Below are 16288 nucleotides of genomic sequence, written 5' to 3'. Positions count from 1 at the left end.
TAAATTTTACACAGGAAATTAAGCCCAAATTTAAATCATTCTCAAAATGCATTCTCGAAAGCGCTGAACAGTATTGATAAAGAAAGCAAACAATAACTATATGTTTGCATGTGTATATGCGCAAAATTGGGAATTCCCTAATTCCATCCAAAATTTCCTACAAAATTTTAGCTCGAATACAGTCCCAAGGGACCCATTTCGGACTAAAAAGGGGTAAAATGTTTGTGAGGCTAACATTCTCTCAACACGATGGGACCAGACCATTTCGCAGCTGAAACAGTGAAGGCTAGAAAGGAAACATGGACTGTAGCACATAAAAGAAGAAGTTAGCGATCAACATCAATCAACTCCACATCAAATACAAGCCACGAATTTGGTGGTATACTCCCAACGCGCTTGTCTGCGTATCTGCGAAACAAAAAACAAAACGCTAAGCATAAACAACGTAAGATACAATTTTCACCAGCCAAAGTCATCCACAATCAGACTCATCCCCACAAGAAAGGATAATACATCCAATAAAAGAAAATTCAATTAATAAATTTAACTAAATTCCACCGAATTTCATACCCCATAGATGGTGGAATTGTGATCCTTCTTTTGTCCCCAATTCTCATCCCTGACAAAAGCAAAAGAAGAATACTATAAGTATAAAGAATATATATAGCATTAAACAGCATAAAATTTTATTACTATATATTACCATTGACCCCAACCTCCCACCCCTTGATAACTTGTCCTACACCTGCAAACACAAAAAGTAATCGGTGAAGACATATATGAAGGAAAATCCCAGAAAGTTCAACACATCTACACAGAATATACCAAGGCGAAATTTAAAGGGCGCTCTTCCCACATTTGAGTCAAATATTTTCCCATCTTTTTTCAGTTTGCCAATATACTTAACACTGACCTGAAATCAAATAATAAGTTCCTGTTAGAAGGATACATTAAAAAATAGGTTAAACCAAATTACTCTTCAGTAAACTAGGTCAATTCAATCATAAAAAAATCAGTAGGTGTTGCATAACCTTCTTTCCAGGAGCAGCTCTTTTGCCATCAGGTTTACCCATAAATACCTCCTCTATAACCAATCCATTAGAAAAGGTTCTCACTTGAGATGGTTTGGCTTCAGTTTGTTTCTTCCCCTTTTTCTCTGGGGTGGACAAATTCTTATTTTCAGCAGATGAAGAAATTTGATTCCCAGCAGCTACCCCTTCAGATCCTTTGGTCTTTTTCTTCTTTTTCTTCTTCTCAACAAGGACCCTGCCCCAAAAACCAAATAGTTAGCAACATAGTATATAATATTAAGAGTGTAACAGAGATGGAAGGAAATCCAGCCTCCTAAATTTCCAAGCTTTAATGTTTCAAGCAAGAAAAGAACACATAATTTGGAAACATCATCAGAACCAATAAGAACTGCCATGAGCAGTCATGTATTATTAGATATAACTGTAACAATAACTAGAATGTTGACAGTTATGGGTAGAAGTTAGGAGCGGCAATCCATTATCAGAATATGTTGTAGAAAATAACTTATCCTGCATTAGCAGTTCCGTATTAGTTCAGTATTACAATTAGACTGTGGAATTGGTCAGAAGATGTTGTTATTTGCAGTTTGTGAAGAGAGAATACTCTCTGTATGAGACTTTTGTCTCTGGGACAGTAAGAGTATTGCTGTATCATATGAGATTTTATTGGTTTATCAATTGGGGTTCTATCAAAATGACTCACCAGCTACGAAATTTACCACAAAACCAAGCAAGACCTGACAATTTCCAATGGAATTTATAGTTCAATTGACCACATCTTCTAAGGATTTGGTCAACAGAAGAAATGGGCATTGCATATCTCTAAAAAAAAAAGAACAATTGAAATGCTTTTGTGGATTAAATATTTCAATCAACCATCCATACCAGAAACACCAAAACACCTATGCAGTGTGACTGATAGCCTAGTTAGATGAAAGATCTTACTCATTATTGAAAGGCTTTCCATCATGCTCATCCTCTGCATGAGAAACATTGTTCAGGTTGGTTGTAGTTTTACCGTCCTTGGGATGCTTTTCATCAGGTGTAGCAATAATTGTCTCATTGCTATTGCCAGACACATGAGCACTTTCCCCTTTACCATGTTCTTTCAACTTGTTGTTCTTCTTCTTCTTCTTTTTCCTGAAACCATTATCAGAAACATTCAGAACCAAAAAACAATCACAAATAGAGACAATGACCAAAACTATCTATTTAAGGTTAGGCCAGGGGAAATGTCAGATTGAAATCCATTCTTGGGAGTTGTTAAACTGGTAGATCATCCTCACCCATCTTGTGGCTGCTCATCTTCTTCAGCACTTTCAATTTTTCGTTTTAAGCTAGCAGAATGATCAACATCTTTTCCCTTCTTATTGGCTTTCTCAATTTTCTTATGTGCTTGTTCTCCTTTCATTTCTGCCTCTGCATTCTGAGAAACAGACTTACTTTTCTCTGCAGCGGAAATCGGAAAACCATCTTCATCTTCACTTTCCAGAACAAGGTCAGCCTCACCCCCAACGACAATTGGAAGTTCAGAACTTTTGCTGTTTTTCTCTTTCAACTGAGCTTCCTGTTTTTTTTTCTTTAATTGCTTAGTTAGATCATCTCCATTTTCAGGTCTATCATCATCTACTATTTCCTCAATCACAACTGTAAGAAAAGTCCAAAAAGTAGAACATAGTATGTCATTCATGCTGATTTTAAATTGAAAAAAGATTGTGTACAGTGAAGCACTAGAACTTCCCTCAGTTTTTCACTCATTTTTCAGCTTTCTTTCCTACTTTAATGTACCAGGAATGAATACAAAAGTCAAACATGAGGCAAATACAGTACTAAAGAATGATTACTAGTATTATGTGTGACAGAAACATAACAATAAAACTTATAATAATGAAAGAGAGAAATGTTGATGCGATATAATAGAGTATTTATCACTATACAATAATGAAACTGCACATCCACAATCAGTTACAAAATTTCTTGGATCATTCTAGACCTCTACGGAAAAACATGGCCACAGGATTTGATTATTTGATAATATTAATTTTTTATTTTAACAGAAATTTAATATTTGAGTATCTGTAAATAAATAAAAACATCATGTGAACATTAGTTAGAAAACTACATAATAATTAAAAGAAAAAGAAACATAAGAAACGAGCAGAAAATATAGATAATCATTTCATGGCTTCAAGAAGAAAAAGACCATACAAACATTGGTTAGAAAACTGCATAATAATAAGAAGAAAAAGAAGCATAAGAATAGAGCAGAAAGTATAGATAATCATCCCATGGCTTCAAGAAAAGTTGATAACAGAATGAAAATACCTCCACTGTTTGGAACTGGTGAAGATGGGTACATGTCAATATCACTATCATCAATAAAGTCATCAGCAAATTCATCTTCACTATCAAATTCAGATGACTCCTCTGACTCAGTACCTTCAATATCCTCTCCCAGCGAATCACTTTCACATTGTAGTAGGAAATCAGAAGATTACTAAGAAAAATGTTACACCAGGCATTCTTTCTTAATCAAAACCATATGAACAAAATTTAAATTGCATCTGAATAGAAGCAAGCAAATGGAAGTTCTTCAAAAGGATACTATTCATAGTCATCCCTAAGGTCATCCCCATCATCAGCCACAAAATAACCAGAAAGATGGATGCTTCGTGAACCAATCACTGAGAATGCCACTAAGTCATCATCGTCAAACTCAAGATTCAAAGGGCATGACTCAATGTTATTTGGTAGCAATGAACACAAGAAGACTGGACTTTTGTGCCCAGAAGAGCACTGAAGAATGCTTTTCTCTGTTGATGTGCCAACGCCTAGAGTAGCCTGAATTTTTAGGACAAGAAGAAAAGAAACAGAAGGAAAATAGTTATTAAATACCATAAAATTTGATCTGAAAAGATATCAACAGACTGACTCCTTTAGTGTCATTGCAAACAAACACATATAATCAATCATATATGAATGCTAATGTTATGTTGAAATTCAAACATGCTTAGCAAGGCAGTACTAAAATCAGACTCTCACCAGAATCAGCGGTCACCACAATTAATTATTTATCAGCTAACACACATCACAAAAAGTTAGAACCGAGACTGGAGCTAATCATTTTTAATCCAGACGAACAGATAACAGATAACATCAAGCAAAATTATCCAAACTCCAAACTAAAATCACGTGGCAACCAAAACTCAAACTTAAGGCCAGTAATCACAGAAAAACAAACAAAACTGTGGACAACTTCAACACTCGGAAATAATTAAGAAAAACAGAATGAAAGTGTAGCATTACCCAAATGCAAGTGAGAGAAATAAAAAAAGTTCACAGAATGTGTGGTAGTATGAGTAAAAAGGAATCAGAGTCGAGATTATTAATGAAGAAGAACCTGAGTCACGTGAAGCTTTCCTCGCACATTGTCTGCATGATAAGGATACGGTTTGCTGGGTTTCACTTCAATCCCTAAGCTCAAGAAGAAGGGGGTAAAAGTTTAAAAAAAAATAATAATAACACGAAGAACGACGATTATCAATGAGAAATTCGCAGAACAAAAAATCCCAATCGGCATTTTATTATTTTCAGTAAAAGTAATGAAGTTCAATAAAAGAAAACGAAGAACAAGTTAAAGAAACACAAATAAGTAGGTTCATTCAGTAGCTAAGTAAATAAACTTCACAGTGATAAAGCAGCGAATACAAAAGAAATAACTGAAGTAGTTCAATGCCTCTCAGCTAGAAAACACACTGATAATTTGAAGGAGAATGAAGAGAAACTAATGGAAATGCAGAGAAAGATGAAGGTCACTAACCCCAGAATCCCATTGCTATTGCCACTGCAAATGTCAAACGAAATGAAATCCAACGTCAGGGTTCAAATTTCCCTATAAACCCTAAAAGTGACTGCCGTTTTGGGATTAGACTTGCCGTTCACACACTAACCCAAGTCAGCAAAATACGACACTTATTACACGGATTTAGCTTGTTGATCCAATTCCACGCTCGCATCGTTTAAATGGGCTCGGGTCGGGACCCATAACAGATATCACATTCTCACACTTCTAAATTTTGTCACAAATGGGTTCCAGAAATCAAGCTTCAAATGACCTAATCTTCTTGGACCAAAATAATGACCCAATCTTCATTTTTTGTTACTTCAGTATTTCTTGTGAATTCTTGAAATTTAATATTTAGTTTGTTTTTGTTTAGAGAGAAAAGATTGGAAATAATTTTAATATCTCATCCTTTATAATTAAAATCCTTTCAAATTACTAGATATATAAGCTATTAAATAATTTTTATATTAATAAATACAACCAATTTTTTCATTTAAGATTGACTTTAAACTAATAAAATAATTATTAAAAAATATATAACAAAAATCAAGGAATTAAAATATATCCTTGGTCATTAAACAGGAAAAAGTGTTCAATTATTTAGCTAACAATAATTTTTTTAAATCACTCAATTTGATGGTAAAATTTATAAAATATTCATTTTGTAAATTTGATTTTGAAATTATTGAATTTTTTTTTAAATACAATGTTTAATTTTTAAAAAAAAAGTTAATTTTATAATCTTTCAAAATAGTAATGTTTTAGGGAAAATAATAATATATCATAAATTTTAAAAAATATTATCCACGTGTACCTTTATTTGTTTTAAAAAATACTAATTTCGTTGACGAAGGACGCTTGAAAATGTGTATTATAGTGATCGTAAGAATCATGGTTACTGAAACCCCGATTCAATGCGTATTTGCTTTATGTGAAAATCTCATCAAACTAAGATTCTATTAATATTTTTGGCATTCTTGTAATATGAACTTAAAATTGTAGTACAAATAATGATTTATCAGATAGAGAAGTCAGTCTCACTAGATATGTAGTGTAGAGAGAAGACAAATACTTAAACATATGAAATCAATTGTAAGATGAATATAGTCCAGTTTTAGAATCCTTGATGTATCAATTGAAATGTGAGGCTATTATGATCCAATTGCAAGATATGACTTCAATCCCACGTTAGAAGTATGAGATTCTATCGTGCTAGCTTTTGTACTGTGGTTCTTTCAATGTTTTTACCAGAGGCATTGCCGGTAGCATCACGAAATCTTCATGGAGAATTATTCAGGCGAGACTCAAGAGTCCCAGAGAAGTATTTGTTGTCTATAATGATGGTGGTGTCAATAGCCGGCGACCAAAGAACAACACCGATGCGAACTGCTTCACAGTCAGTTCAATAAATTTTAGCTGAATGGCTTCTGATAAAAATTGAGCATCCTAGGGAGATCTAACCTTGGGCCATGTTTTCTCCCAAAAATCATGGGTTGGAATGGCAATGCACTCAATGCTTCACAAGCCTGTTGATATGGAGTACTGTTACCAATAGTCTTTGCATGAGCAGCTCCCATTCTCAAAACAATGAAACCTATTAGAATCTCTCACTATTATTTTTCTCTGAACAATTTTTGATATATATTTGATGGCGGTGTGACAGTCTACACAAGTTCTTAAATTTTTAAAAACCTTGATTGGAGTTCCTGGTGGAGTTGAAATGATTCCAAAGGCAACAGCAAGCTTCTCACTGTGGTAAACAAGGTTCTGCTCTTTCTGCTCCTCCTCTACATCATGTAGCACAAAGTTTGTGTCTGGAACATAGCCTTCTTCCTTCATTTTTTGTGAGAGTTCTCCCAAGAATTTGTGTATATCACTTGTTTTTGGGTGGGATGTATCTCCTACTAAGAACACATGCACTTGTCTTTTAATCTCAATCCAGCTCTTACCTGGCTTCTTCACTATCCCCCTATTTTCCATATCCTTTCTAACTTTAGCTACCTCAGCCCACCTACCAGCATTGGCATAAATATTAGCCAGAGTGATATAGGTAGCTGGATTCTCCGGCTCTATCTTAAACAATGCTTTTGCTGCTCTGTTAGCTAGTTCAAGGTTCCCATGTATCCTACATCCTCCAAGTAAGGATGCCCAAAGGAATTTATCAGGCTTTATGGGCATGCTATCAATGATATTCTCTGCCTCTTTGAATCGGCCAGCTCGTGCCAATAAATCAATAACACATGCATAGTGATCTGAAGTATGCATCAATCCATGTTTCTCCTTTATTGAGTGGAAATATTCTAAACCTTTATCTACCAATCCAGCATGAGTGCATGCAGAAAGAACCCCAACGAAGGTAATTTGATCAGGCTCAGTATCTGACTGAAGTATTAATTCAAAGAAATGAAGGGCCTCGTCTGGTTGACCATTCTGAGCATACCCAACAATGAGAGAAGTCCATGATACCAAATCTGGCCGAGGCATCTGGTTGAACACCCTTCTTGCAACCGTAATGTCCCCACACTTGGAGTACATATGAACAAGGGCACTTGCAGCAAATGAACACGGGTCATACCCCACACTCATCATGTACCCATGAACCTCCTTTCCCAGCTGTTCAGCAGCATGATCAGCACAAGCATTTAAAACTCCAGCAAATGTATACTCATTTGGTGTAATGCCTGACCCCATCAATTCTCTGAACAATGAAAACCCCTCTTCCCTTCTTCCGTCTTCAAAGCATCTATGAATCATGGTAGTCCACGAGACAACATCCTTATCCACCATCTGGTAAAAAATACCCCTAGCTTCATCTAAACTCCCACACTTGCCATACAAATCCAAAAGAGCACTCCAAACCACCTCATCCAAGTTCAACCCAGTTCGTATCAAGTAACCATGAATTTCCTTCCCAAGACGCAAGCAAGGAATGGCAGCAGAAGCAGCCAAAGCACTGGACAAAGTAAATTTATTTGAATTCGAACTCTCATGATTCTGCATCATCCTAAACAATTCAAGAGCTTCCAGAGGCCGATCATGGCTAACATAACCAGATATAGCAGCATTCCAAGAAAAGTTATCTCTGTGAGGCATTTCATCAAACAGTTTCCTAGCTTGTTCAAGCCGACCAAGTTTAGCATAACCAGCTATCATAGTATTCCAAGAACACAAATCCCTGTCACCCATTTCATCAAACAGCATTTGAGCATCCGCAAGGCTCCCACATTTGGAATACATATCAAGCAAACGGTTAGAAATGAAAACCCCAAGAACAAAGTTAGATGCTTTGGTGTGAGCATGGACCCTCCTACCCAGTTCAAGAGCTCGTTGACGAACGCAAGCAGCAATGAGGGTAGAGTATACACGAGCAGAGGGTCGATGAATACGATGGAGCAACTCAACCGCTTCCTTGACGCGCTTTTGTTGACATAAAACATCAATGGCTTCTTCAAAATCGTTATTCTCGCAGATGCGACTTAGGAAAGGATCTTTGAGCTTCAGATTATTAGGCTGCGCCCGTTTATCATAGCGGAATTGAGAGCGAGAGGAAGAGGAAAAGGCTCTCCAGAACCTTGCGGACGCAGATGATGCCATCCTCTTTTCAGTGTGACGGTAGTGATCTAAGAACGAACAAGAATGTTTTCTACATGTTACCACTTACTCAGAATCGATGGAGGAACAATGTGTTGCGTTGACAATCATATTCTTATTCATTCCTCCTACTTATAATCTATATTTAAACTTAACAACAGAGACTCTATTAAAAATTAAATTATAACAATTCATCTGAAAGTTCTGCAAATTTATCTATAAAAAAGAGAAAACTCCAGAGTAATCTACTTTTTAAATACTCATTTTTGTTTATAAAAAAATTACTTGACCAAATTTATTATTTGAAAAAATAAAGTCATTAACTAATTCTTTAAGATTTTAAATGTACAACACTTTTTTAATCTTTCCAATTCGTTCAAATGGGTATTTTCATAAATTAATTCCAATCACTAATAACAAAAAACTAAATTGTTGAACTAAATGTTTTATGTCTACAACGTGGAAGTGTCTAAGAACAATTTTAGTAATTTTATATTTCTTAATTGTATTGAATAATTTTTTTGAAATCCAAATAATTTTTTTTTTAACAGTATAACATTGCACATAATACAAAATTATACATATAGTAAATTTTTATTAAAAATTATAGTATTTAACAGTACTATATATCATATGTAACATTGCATACAAATTAAAAAAATAGTTCTATATACACACACAAACACTTGCACTCTGTCTGTGGGTTGGGGAATATTGTGTTACACAATCCAACTACAATCAAATTGTATAAGGAAGAAAGGAGGGACATTCCCCTTCCAAATTGAATGTAGAATTTTCTCTATAACCAGTTTGCCAACTGAGGAAATTGTTGCAGAAGCCATGTCACACTTTTGATCGCAGCCTGCATATATCAAGAAGAAAGTCAAACTCAGTCAATGGAGAACACACTCATGCACTGATGCACACCACACCCATGCACATGCATGCTTTGGCAACATATATGTTTTTTCTTCATGATCTGTGCGTTCTAACTCTTTCCCAAAACCTACATTGAATATGAAAGCTATGCCAAAACTGTTTATTATCCAACAAGGAACGGAAATATATGTTATTTAAAACTGAATTCGACCATTGTGCAGAAACCAACAGCATATATTGACCACAACATTACGTTAATTTGTCAAAACCAATGACAAAAAGGACCCGAGAACTGAAAGAGAGAACAATTTGCATACCAAAGTTGCTTCCCCAGGCTTGATTGCAGGTTCAACACTGTCTCGCCCATATCTGCGTTCAGACAAATTTAAGATTTATCAGTTAGTTGCTACTGTAAGATCATCTGAACAAGGATCCCATAGAGAATCTTGCAAGCTATTTGTATTTGGATATTAAGAGTTTAATCGGCAAATACTAGCTGTGTGTATAATATCAAAAATCAATAACAGCTTAGACCCAGAATAGGGGTTCAAAATTGTAATCTTATATGTCAAAAACAGAAATGAGAATTATGACAAAGTATCACTTACGTTATTTGTCTCTTGCCATTGATCACTTCTAGACGATAAAAACTGCACCCTTTGCTAAAGGGAAAAGGCTTTCCCTTCCATTCTGCAGCCACTTGCAAATGTTAATAATACACTTGAAAAAGAAATATTTTTATGAACAATATAGAAGCCGTATCATAGAATTTGCAATGCACCTAAATGCCATATCACCCCAACGGACGAGGAGTCCTCGGTGGACAAATCATCAATAACAAACTGCAGATCCCTGCTGGTAGAATTAGTGAATTTTTTGAAGAACTCTAGAATTTCCTGCACAATATATAATTAAAGCTAATACTAATGAGTTATATTATTGCAACACCCAGCTTTTGTAACACCTTTTTGCAACTCATTTTTTCGCTGTCTATTTATAGTATCACGCTTCTTATCCATCTCCACTTCTTTCTCTCTCTTTTTTCTACCTTTTCCTTAGTTGTATAAAAAGTTACGCAACAACGTTGTACAAGTAGAATTTCCTGTTATCATGCCCCTCTTGCATTTTGAGTCTTTAAAAAGATTATACTTTAATTCACTTATCTACCGCGAATCGTATTCTCATCACTGCCTTCCCAATCCAAGTGGCAACACTTTTTGACGAGAACACAAACTGAAAGTGTGAAATCTTTATAATTCATCATTCTACATAGTACATTAAGAGAAAATTCTGATTTATAAACATCTTAATCATGTCACCACCTATTTAACACTTTTCGTCTCTCTTCTTGTCACTTTTTGTCACCTATTTATCATTTTTCTCTCACCAAAGAAGGTGTATAAATAATATTGTCCATCGTGAAAAAGTAACTTTAGATCCTCTTACAACATCTACTCACTCCTTGTTTACTAAATAAAGCAACTGTGTTTTTTTATATTTACAAAATATTAAATGTGTTTACTTTTTTAAATTTAAGACTTTTATCTTTTATAAAGCATTGAAATGATTAATAGGAAAAGATATCTTCAGCGTGTGCGCCACAAATTTTTTGAAGAGGGAGATGGTGTGAATGAATTACCTTACGACCCACAAAGGGGTGGGGAAAGACAAGATCTTCATACACACAATTCTCGGCGATAAGGTACTCTACAGAATCCACGTCATGCGCATTGATTCCTCCATAGAAATTCCTCACCACCATCGAAGCTGACTCAACAACGTTATCATCCTCGACGCTTGTGGTAGCATGTGAAGCTACTGTAATTGACTGGTTCTCACCGCTCTCACAAACGCATCTCCATTTTCTTCTTCTTCTTCTTTTCCTTCCTCCCAGTTTTGGAAGAGCAAAAGAGGCATTAACTGAATTGAGAAAAGGGGTTCTCACGATTTTGGAAGACAAAGACAAAGGTGAAGCTGTGTTCAAAAGCAACAGAGTGCAAGTGGAACCCATGATAACCTCTTCACAGTTCACACTTATCTACACTGATCCTCTCATTCTACATTTGCTTTCAATCTCGTACTACTCAGTGTTAACTAACAACCTAAATACCAACCACTGATTCGACATCATACAAGTACAAAGGTTGTCTTCATGTTTGGGTCAAGCCATGAATATTTTACAGGCTCATTTTTCTGTGCTTGTTTTTTCAGTACTTGCATGAAAATTGGCCAACAAAGTTGAGAAGCCCAATTAATTAGAAGATGAAAAGCCCAAATTCTAGCCCAAAACCTCTCAAGCTATAGCATCGATATCTTTTTATTCTACTCTCTCTACGAGGGCACCGATTACCAAATAAAGTAATGTGATATAAAAAAAATCTTGTAGAGATATCAATGATATCAGACAAAAGGAAACATACTCGAACATCTTCATCAGGTTGACAAATGGAGTTGCAATACATCAGCTTAATTTATTTAATAATAAAATAAATCACACCACACTCTTCCACAGCCTATAAAACCCAGCCAATACAGAGTTCGTGGCCCTTTCGGTACACAAATAAACCTCACCCACTATCAATAAACTTTAAACAAATCTACCCATATAATGTAACCATACTCTCATACTTACACTAATTATCACTAATGGGACCCCCCCCCCCCCCTTTGTCTCACAACACAAATGGAATTTTATCACTATTCCATGAAACAGTAAGCTGTTCTTCATCGATCTTCTAGTGCTTTCATCTCCAGAGGGAGCACCAAAATAAATTCTGATCCAAAATAAACTTTCAGTAATCTAACTGCTTCCTTAATTTACCTCTTTCATTCCTGAAAGAAAGAAAAGAAATAACATTGACTTGTTCCTTTACCAGCTCTTGTTTCTTCAAAATCTAAGACAAGTCAAGTGGAGTGTTGGTGTCACCATCCCACCCATCTACTCACATATATCAATATGTCACTTCATCTTAATTAATTGATTAGTTACAAATACATAATTAAATGCAACATGATCCCAATTAATCCAAATACTAATTAATTAAATACTATAACCGTATGACGTATGTATGGTATATTTTCACCATTGGAATACCGTATCTAAGGATCCCAAAGAGAATCATTCTGCATATCCTCCCACTCGCTATCCTCAAACGCATACCCATTTGCAAACACCATGGATTGATCATCCAACATGAACGCATCAGGCATTTGCATCCACGTCTGAGGCGAGTCAAGAGGCGACTCATTGATAGCCTGAATCTGAGTCGGAGAGAGTCTCACGGTAAGTGGCGCAGCGGCGGTTGAAGCGGCGGAGGCACCAGTCTGGGGCGCCACCGTGTTGGTCCTAAGCCTGAGCGCAGCCTCGTGCGCCGCCATGCGTATGTGGTCAGCATTGTTGCTGACAGGGCGAGGAAGAGTGCTTGCAAGCTCAGGGAAGTTGAGCCTTGCTTCGCGTCCCCTGAAATGCAACGCAGCGACGTCGTAGGCAGCTGCCGCCATCTCCGGCGTTTCGAAACTCCCCAACCAGATTCTTGTTTTGGTTCCTGGCTCGCGAATTTCGGATACCCATTTCCCCCATTTTCTCTTTCGGACTCCTCTGTATGCGGAACTGGCAGCACCACTTGAAGAAGGCATGTCCATGCACGAAGGTCACTCAGTACTTGATTACTAGTACTACTGTTAGCTAGCTAGGTATATTCAAATGTGTTTTTTGTTCACGTTGAAATGGCTGGGAGGTAGCAAAGTTTGGAACTTGGTGATTGGTATTTATAGATGTGGATGAGTGTGCTTTTTAGTTGAAACGTGGATCCATTACAAGTATTTTGGTGAGCTTCCTCGTAGCTGCTTCGCTGAAGAGGAGACTTTAATAAATTAATACTGTGCACTTTGTTTCTAACAAAATCTATGTATGGTGTGTTGCTGTGACATTTTTATCTGTATTTTGATTGGATGGATGGAGGATGCTACTTTACGATGAATCTCAGTTTATATCTCGGTTTCTAACAAAATTTATAATTTTGGATTATGAATATTTGGAAAGTGAAAATGGGGAGATGGGAATTAATGAGGGGGTGCCATGTGTGTGTTTGTGTCAACTTTTGAGCTCGAAATTTGGGGAATGGATTGGCGCAGAATTGGTGGAGAGGAAATAAAGAATTGGATTAAGTGACAGAAAAGTTCCCTGTGCAGTACGCGTTTTGGGAACTTAGGTGGCCACGAATCCAAATTCGTAGAACCAAATGTAAAAGGTTTTGGAAATCTTAGATCAGCATGGCCATGGGAATTCATATATATTTTAAGCTATTACCACGCACTCATATCATCATCTGCTTTTTTTATTTCTTCCGGCAGCGACCCTTATGTCCAGGGTGATCTACATTTCCCCAAGATAAAATCATCCTAAGAAAGAAAAATACTTATTATATTTCTATTCATTATTAATTATCATCCATATATTCTTATTATCATATTATATTATGATACTTATCCATACGATACATTTACAAACATGGATGTTTCATTTCAAATTACTAATAAGATCAAATATACAAAGTAGCTGGTACAACATCATTTTGATCATATATATATACTCTGGTTTAAAATCTTCATTCTCATTCTACTCTGTGAAGATGAAAACAACTAGCTAAATTTATACTCTGGTTAAATTCCAAAAAACTTAGGGTTGTGTGTCCGAGAAGAAATCTTGAATGCAGTTATAAAAGTTTGTATCATAAGCTTGAATATAAAATTTACAATTTTATTGACCTTAACCTCTATAATTGAATTTAAGTATTTAAAAGATTTCTTTTATTAAAAATTATTTATTACTTTAGAGATATAAAGTATAATAATATTTTTAATAAATTATTATTATTATTATTATTATTATTATTATTATTAGTCGTTTAAATTAAACTTTTAAAGTTGAAATTAACATTTTCTTAAAATTTATTGAAATCAATCTTTTTTTAAATAAATTATATAATTTTTAAAATAAGCTACAAAAATTATAAATTTAAACTATTTTTTTAAGCTGCCTATAAACCTTCTATTAGTTGCTATTAATTTGAGGCGGTGATAGCTTAGTATAGATTTCTAGACTTTTTAACACAACTAATATAATTTTAATTTAAAATTACGTATTTAATGTAAATTTTAAATTTTATGTAATTAGTATAACTCGTATTTTTAAAATAATTTATGAATATTTTTTAAAAATGATTTAGTAAATCGTATTGTGTATATGTCAGACTTAATAAATTAAAATTATACTAGTTGCGTAAAGAAACCAGATTTCTAATTTCCTTATGTGCTATGTGATATAAGATAAGAAATCTCTTAAAAAATCTGTGACCTCTTCAGAATAGTAGAGATTTTTATTTTTACAAGAAAAATACAGATATTGGTTTTCCATATCTGACAAATATATTGAAAAATATACAGATAAATTATGAACAGTGTTTAGAGTAAGGATTGAATTAAAACTGTATAAATGTGAATCACTGTGGATGAAAAGGTGGAAGTCACTATTTTGCACCTTTTTTTCCTTATCTATGTCTCTGATGTGTTTTTTTATTATGCTTGGCAGCTAGACCAGAACAAGAATCCTCGTATCATTAACAAAGTACTCGATATATAAATTGACCCATATGATCTCGATTTAACATTTGTTCTTATTAAACTAAATTTTCAGCTATAAATTAATGGTTTGGTTAAAATAGGTTGAGTCAATATTTAGAATGAAAAGATAATAATTTCGAATATTAATTTTGAAGCTAAGTGATAAAATTTGAAAATCACGTGAAACGAAGCAGAAGCAAAAGTTGAAATTTCGAATATTATGTATTTGTTATTGTCAAATAGATTTGAAATTGACTGGTTCAAAGTCTAAATCCCCCACTCACATCCTTAAATGACCACTACACCATCCGTACTTGTGCTTGCCTCTTTCTTTTGGGTTTGGGAGGGGGAAAAGTAAGTTTCAAAGTATACTAGTGTTTTAATTTGGTGTGGGTATATACATGTATATCTATTTTGTTTAAAATATATTTTATATTTTTATAAATTAATAATTGTAATTCATATGTTTTAAATATTAATATCATTTTTAACTAAATTATTAATATTTAACATAAAATATAAAAAAATAACAGCATTATCATTAGTAAGACAGAAAATACTAAACTCTCTTAATTATAAAGAGTACCGTAAATTCTATCTATTTTTGGTTTGAGTTAAATAAAATTATCATGAATAATTTAGTTTTATTTAAAATGATTTTATAAATTATATAAATTTTTTATCTAAAGAGAATCTTGTTATATATATATATATATTATTTATTTGAATTAGATAAAATTACTATAAACATAAAATTCTCGTTCAGACAATTTTATTAAATATAATTTTGTTCTATTTGAATTATATATATATATATATATATATATATATATTAAAATAAGTAAATTTTTATTATTTAAATTTAAAAAATGAATAAATTTGAAGCAAGTCAAATAGAGGAAGAACTAGCTGGTTTAGTTGGAATAAGCAATTTGTATACACTTTTAAATTCTCAATTAAAAAAAAATTCATTATTTTATCACAAACATACATCAGTTTATTAATATATATATATATATATATATATATATATATTAATGACAGTTCCGAATTTAAACTATCGGTGAGAGCATATTTACTCAAAAGAGATTTCTAAAAAAATTTAAAAATATAAAATAAATATATTAATTTAGTTCAAAAATTATAAACCCGATAACATAACTAATAGAAAGCAAGTTTTGTTGAATTGAACCAATTGTGTGGGGAATGGTGCTAGGTGGTAAAATAATTGTGTTTCGTTTCAAAGAAAAATAAAATAAAATTCAAAAAATATTTTTTTAAATTATATTTATTTTATTATAAATAAACAAGTGGATGATTA

At 33.8% G+C, this 16288-nt stretch overlaps 4 protein-coding genes across 5 annotated transcripts in view; all 4 read right to left on the bottom strand.

Moving 5' to 3' along the window:
- Positions 1–8553, bottom strand: part of LOC113869529 (pentatricopeptide repeat-containing protein At4g37170) — a 94109-nt gene extending 85556 nt beyond the window's left edge. The window contains exon 1 of the mRNA XM_027505890.1: positions 6337–8553. Coding sequence (XP_027361691.1) covers positions 6421–8469 — 2049 coding nt within the window. The 5' untranslated portion in view covers positions 8470–8553 and the 3' untranslated portion in view covers positions 6337–6420. The remainder of the gene's footprint in view (positions 1–6336) is intronic.
- On the bottom strand, positions 23–4988 carry LOC113869531 (peptidyl-prolyl cis-trans isomerase FKBP53). Its single transcript, XM_027505893.1, has 11 exons — positions 4852–4988; positions 4432–4505; positions 3637–3872; positions 3357–3496; positions 2318–2678; positions 1977–2171; positions 1032–1266; positions 826–913; positions 704–745; positions 571–619; positions 23–408 (listed from the first exon to the last, which is right to left on the bottom strand). Exons 1-11 carry the CDS (start codon positions 4862–4864, stop codon positions 327–329), a joined length of 1515 nt encoding a protein of 504 aa, XP_027361694.1. The 5' UTR covers positions 4865–4988; the 3' UTR covers positions 23–326.
- A 492-nt stretch (positions 8554–9045) lies between the features above and the next one.
- LOC113869581 lies at positions 9046–11510 on the bottom strand. 2 transcript variants are annotated; one of them, XM_027505972.1, is made up of 5 exons: positions 10985–11510; positions 10127–10187; positions 9954–10035; positions 9663–9714; positions 9046–9328 (listed from the first exon to the last, which is right to left on the bottom strand). In XM_027505972.1, exons 1-5 carry the CDS (start codon positions 11354–11356, stop codon positions 9266–9268), a joined length of 630 nt encoding a protein of 209 aa, XP_027361773.1. In that variant the 5' UTR covers positions 11357–11510; the 3' UTR covers positions 9046–9265. The 2 variants fall into 2 exon arrangements, with proteins under 2 accessions (XP_027361773.1, XP_027361772.1); XM_027505971.1 differs by having other exon boundaries at positions 9047–9328; positions 10127–10241.
- A 934-nt stretch (positions 11511–12444) lies between these two features.
- On the bottom strand, positions 12445–13224 carry LOC113869810 (ethylene-responsive transcription factor ERF021-like). The gene has a single exon (XM_027506293.1). It carries the CDS (start codon positions 12985–12987, stop codon positions 12445–12447), a length of 543 nt encoding a protein of 180 aa, XP_027362094.1. The 5' UTR covers positions 12988–13224.
- Positions 13225–16288: the final 3064 nt, after the last annotated feature.

This window comes from Abrus precatorius, unplaced genomic scaffold, assembly GCF_003935025.1.
Source record: "Abrus precatorius isolate BTA unplaced genomic scaffold, Abrus_2018 Scaffold6, whole genome shotgun sequence".
NCBI classification, from domain to species: domain Eukaryota; kingdom Viridiplantae; phylum Streptophyta; class Magnoliopsida; order Fabales; family Fabaceae; genus Abrus; species Abrus precatorius.
The sequence above is the reverse complement of the archived record's forward strand: the minus strand, read 5'-3'. Positions and strand labels throughout refer to the sequence as shown.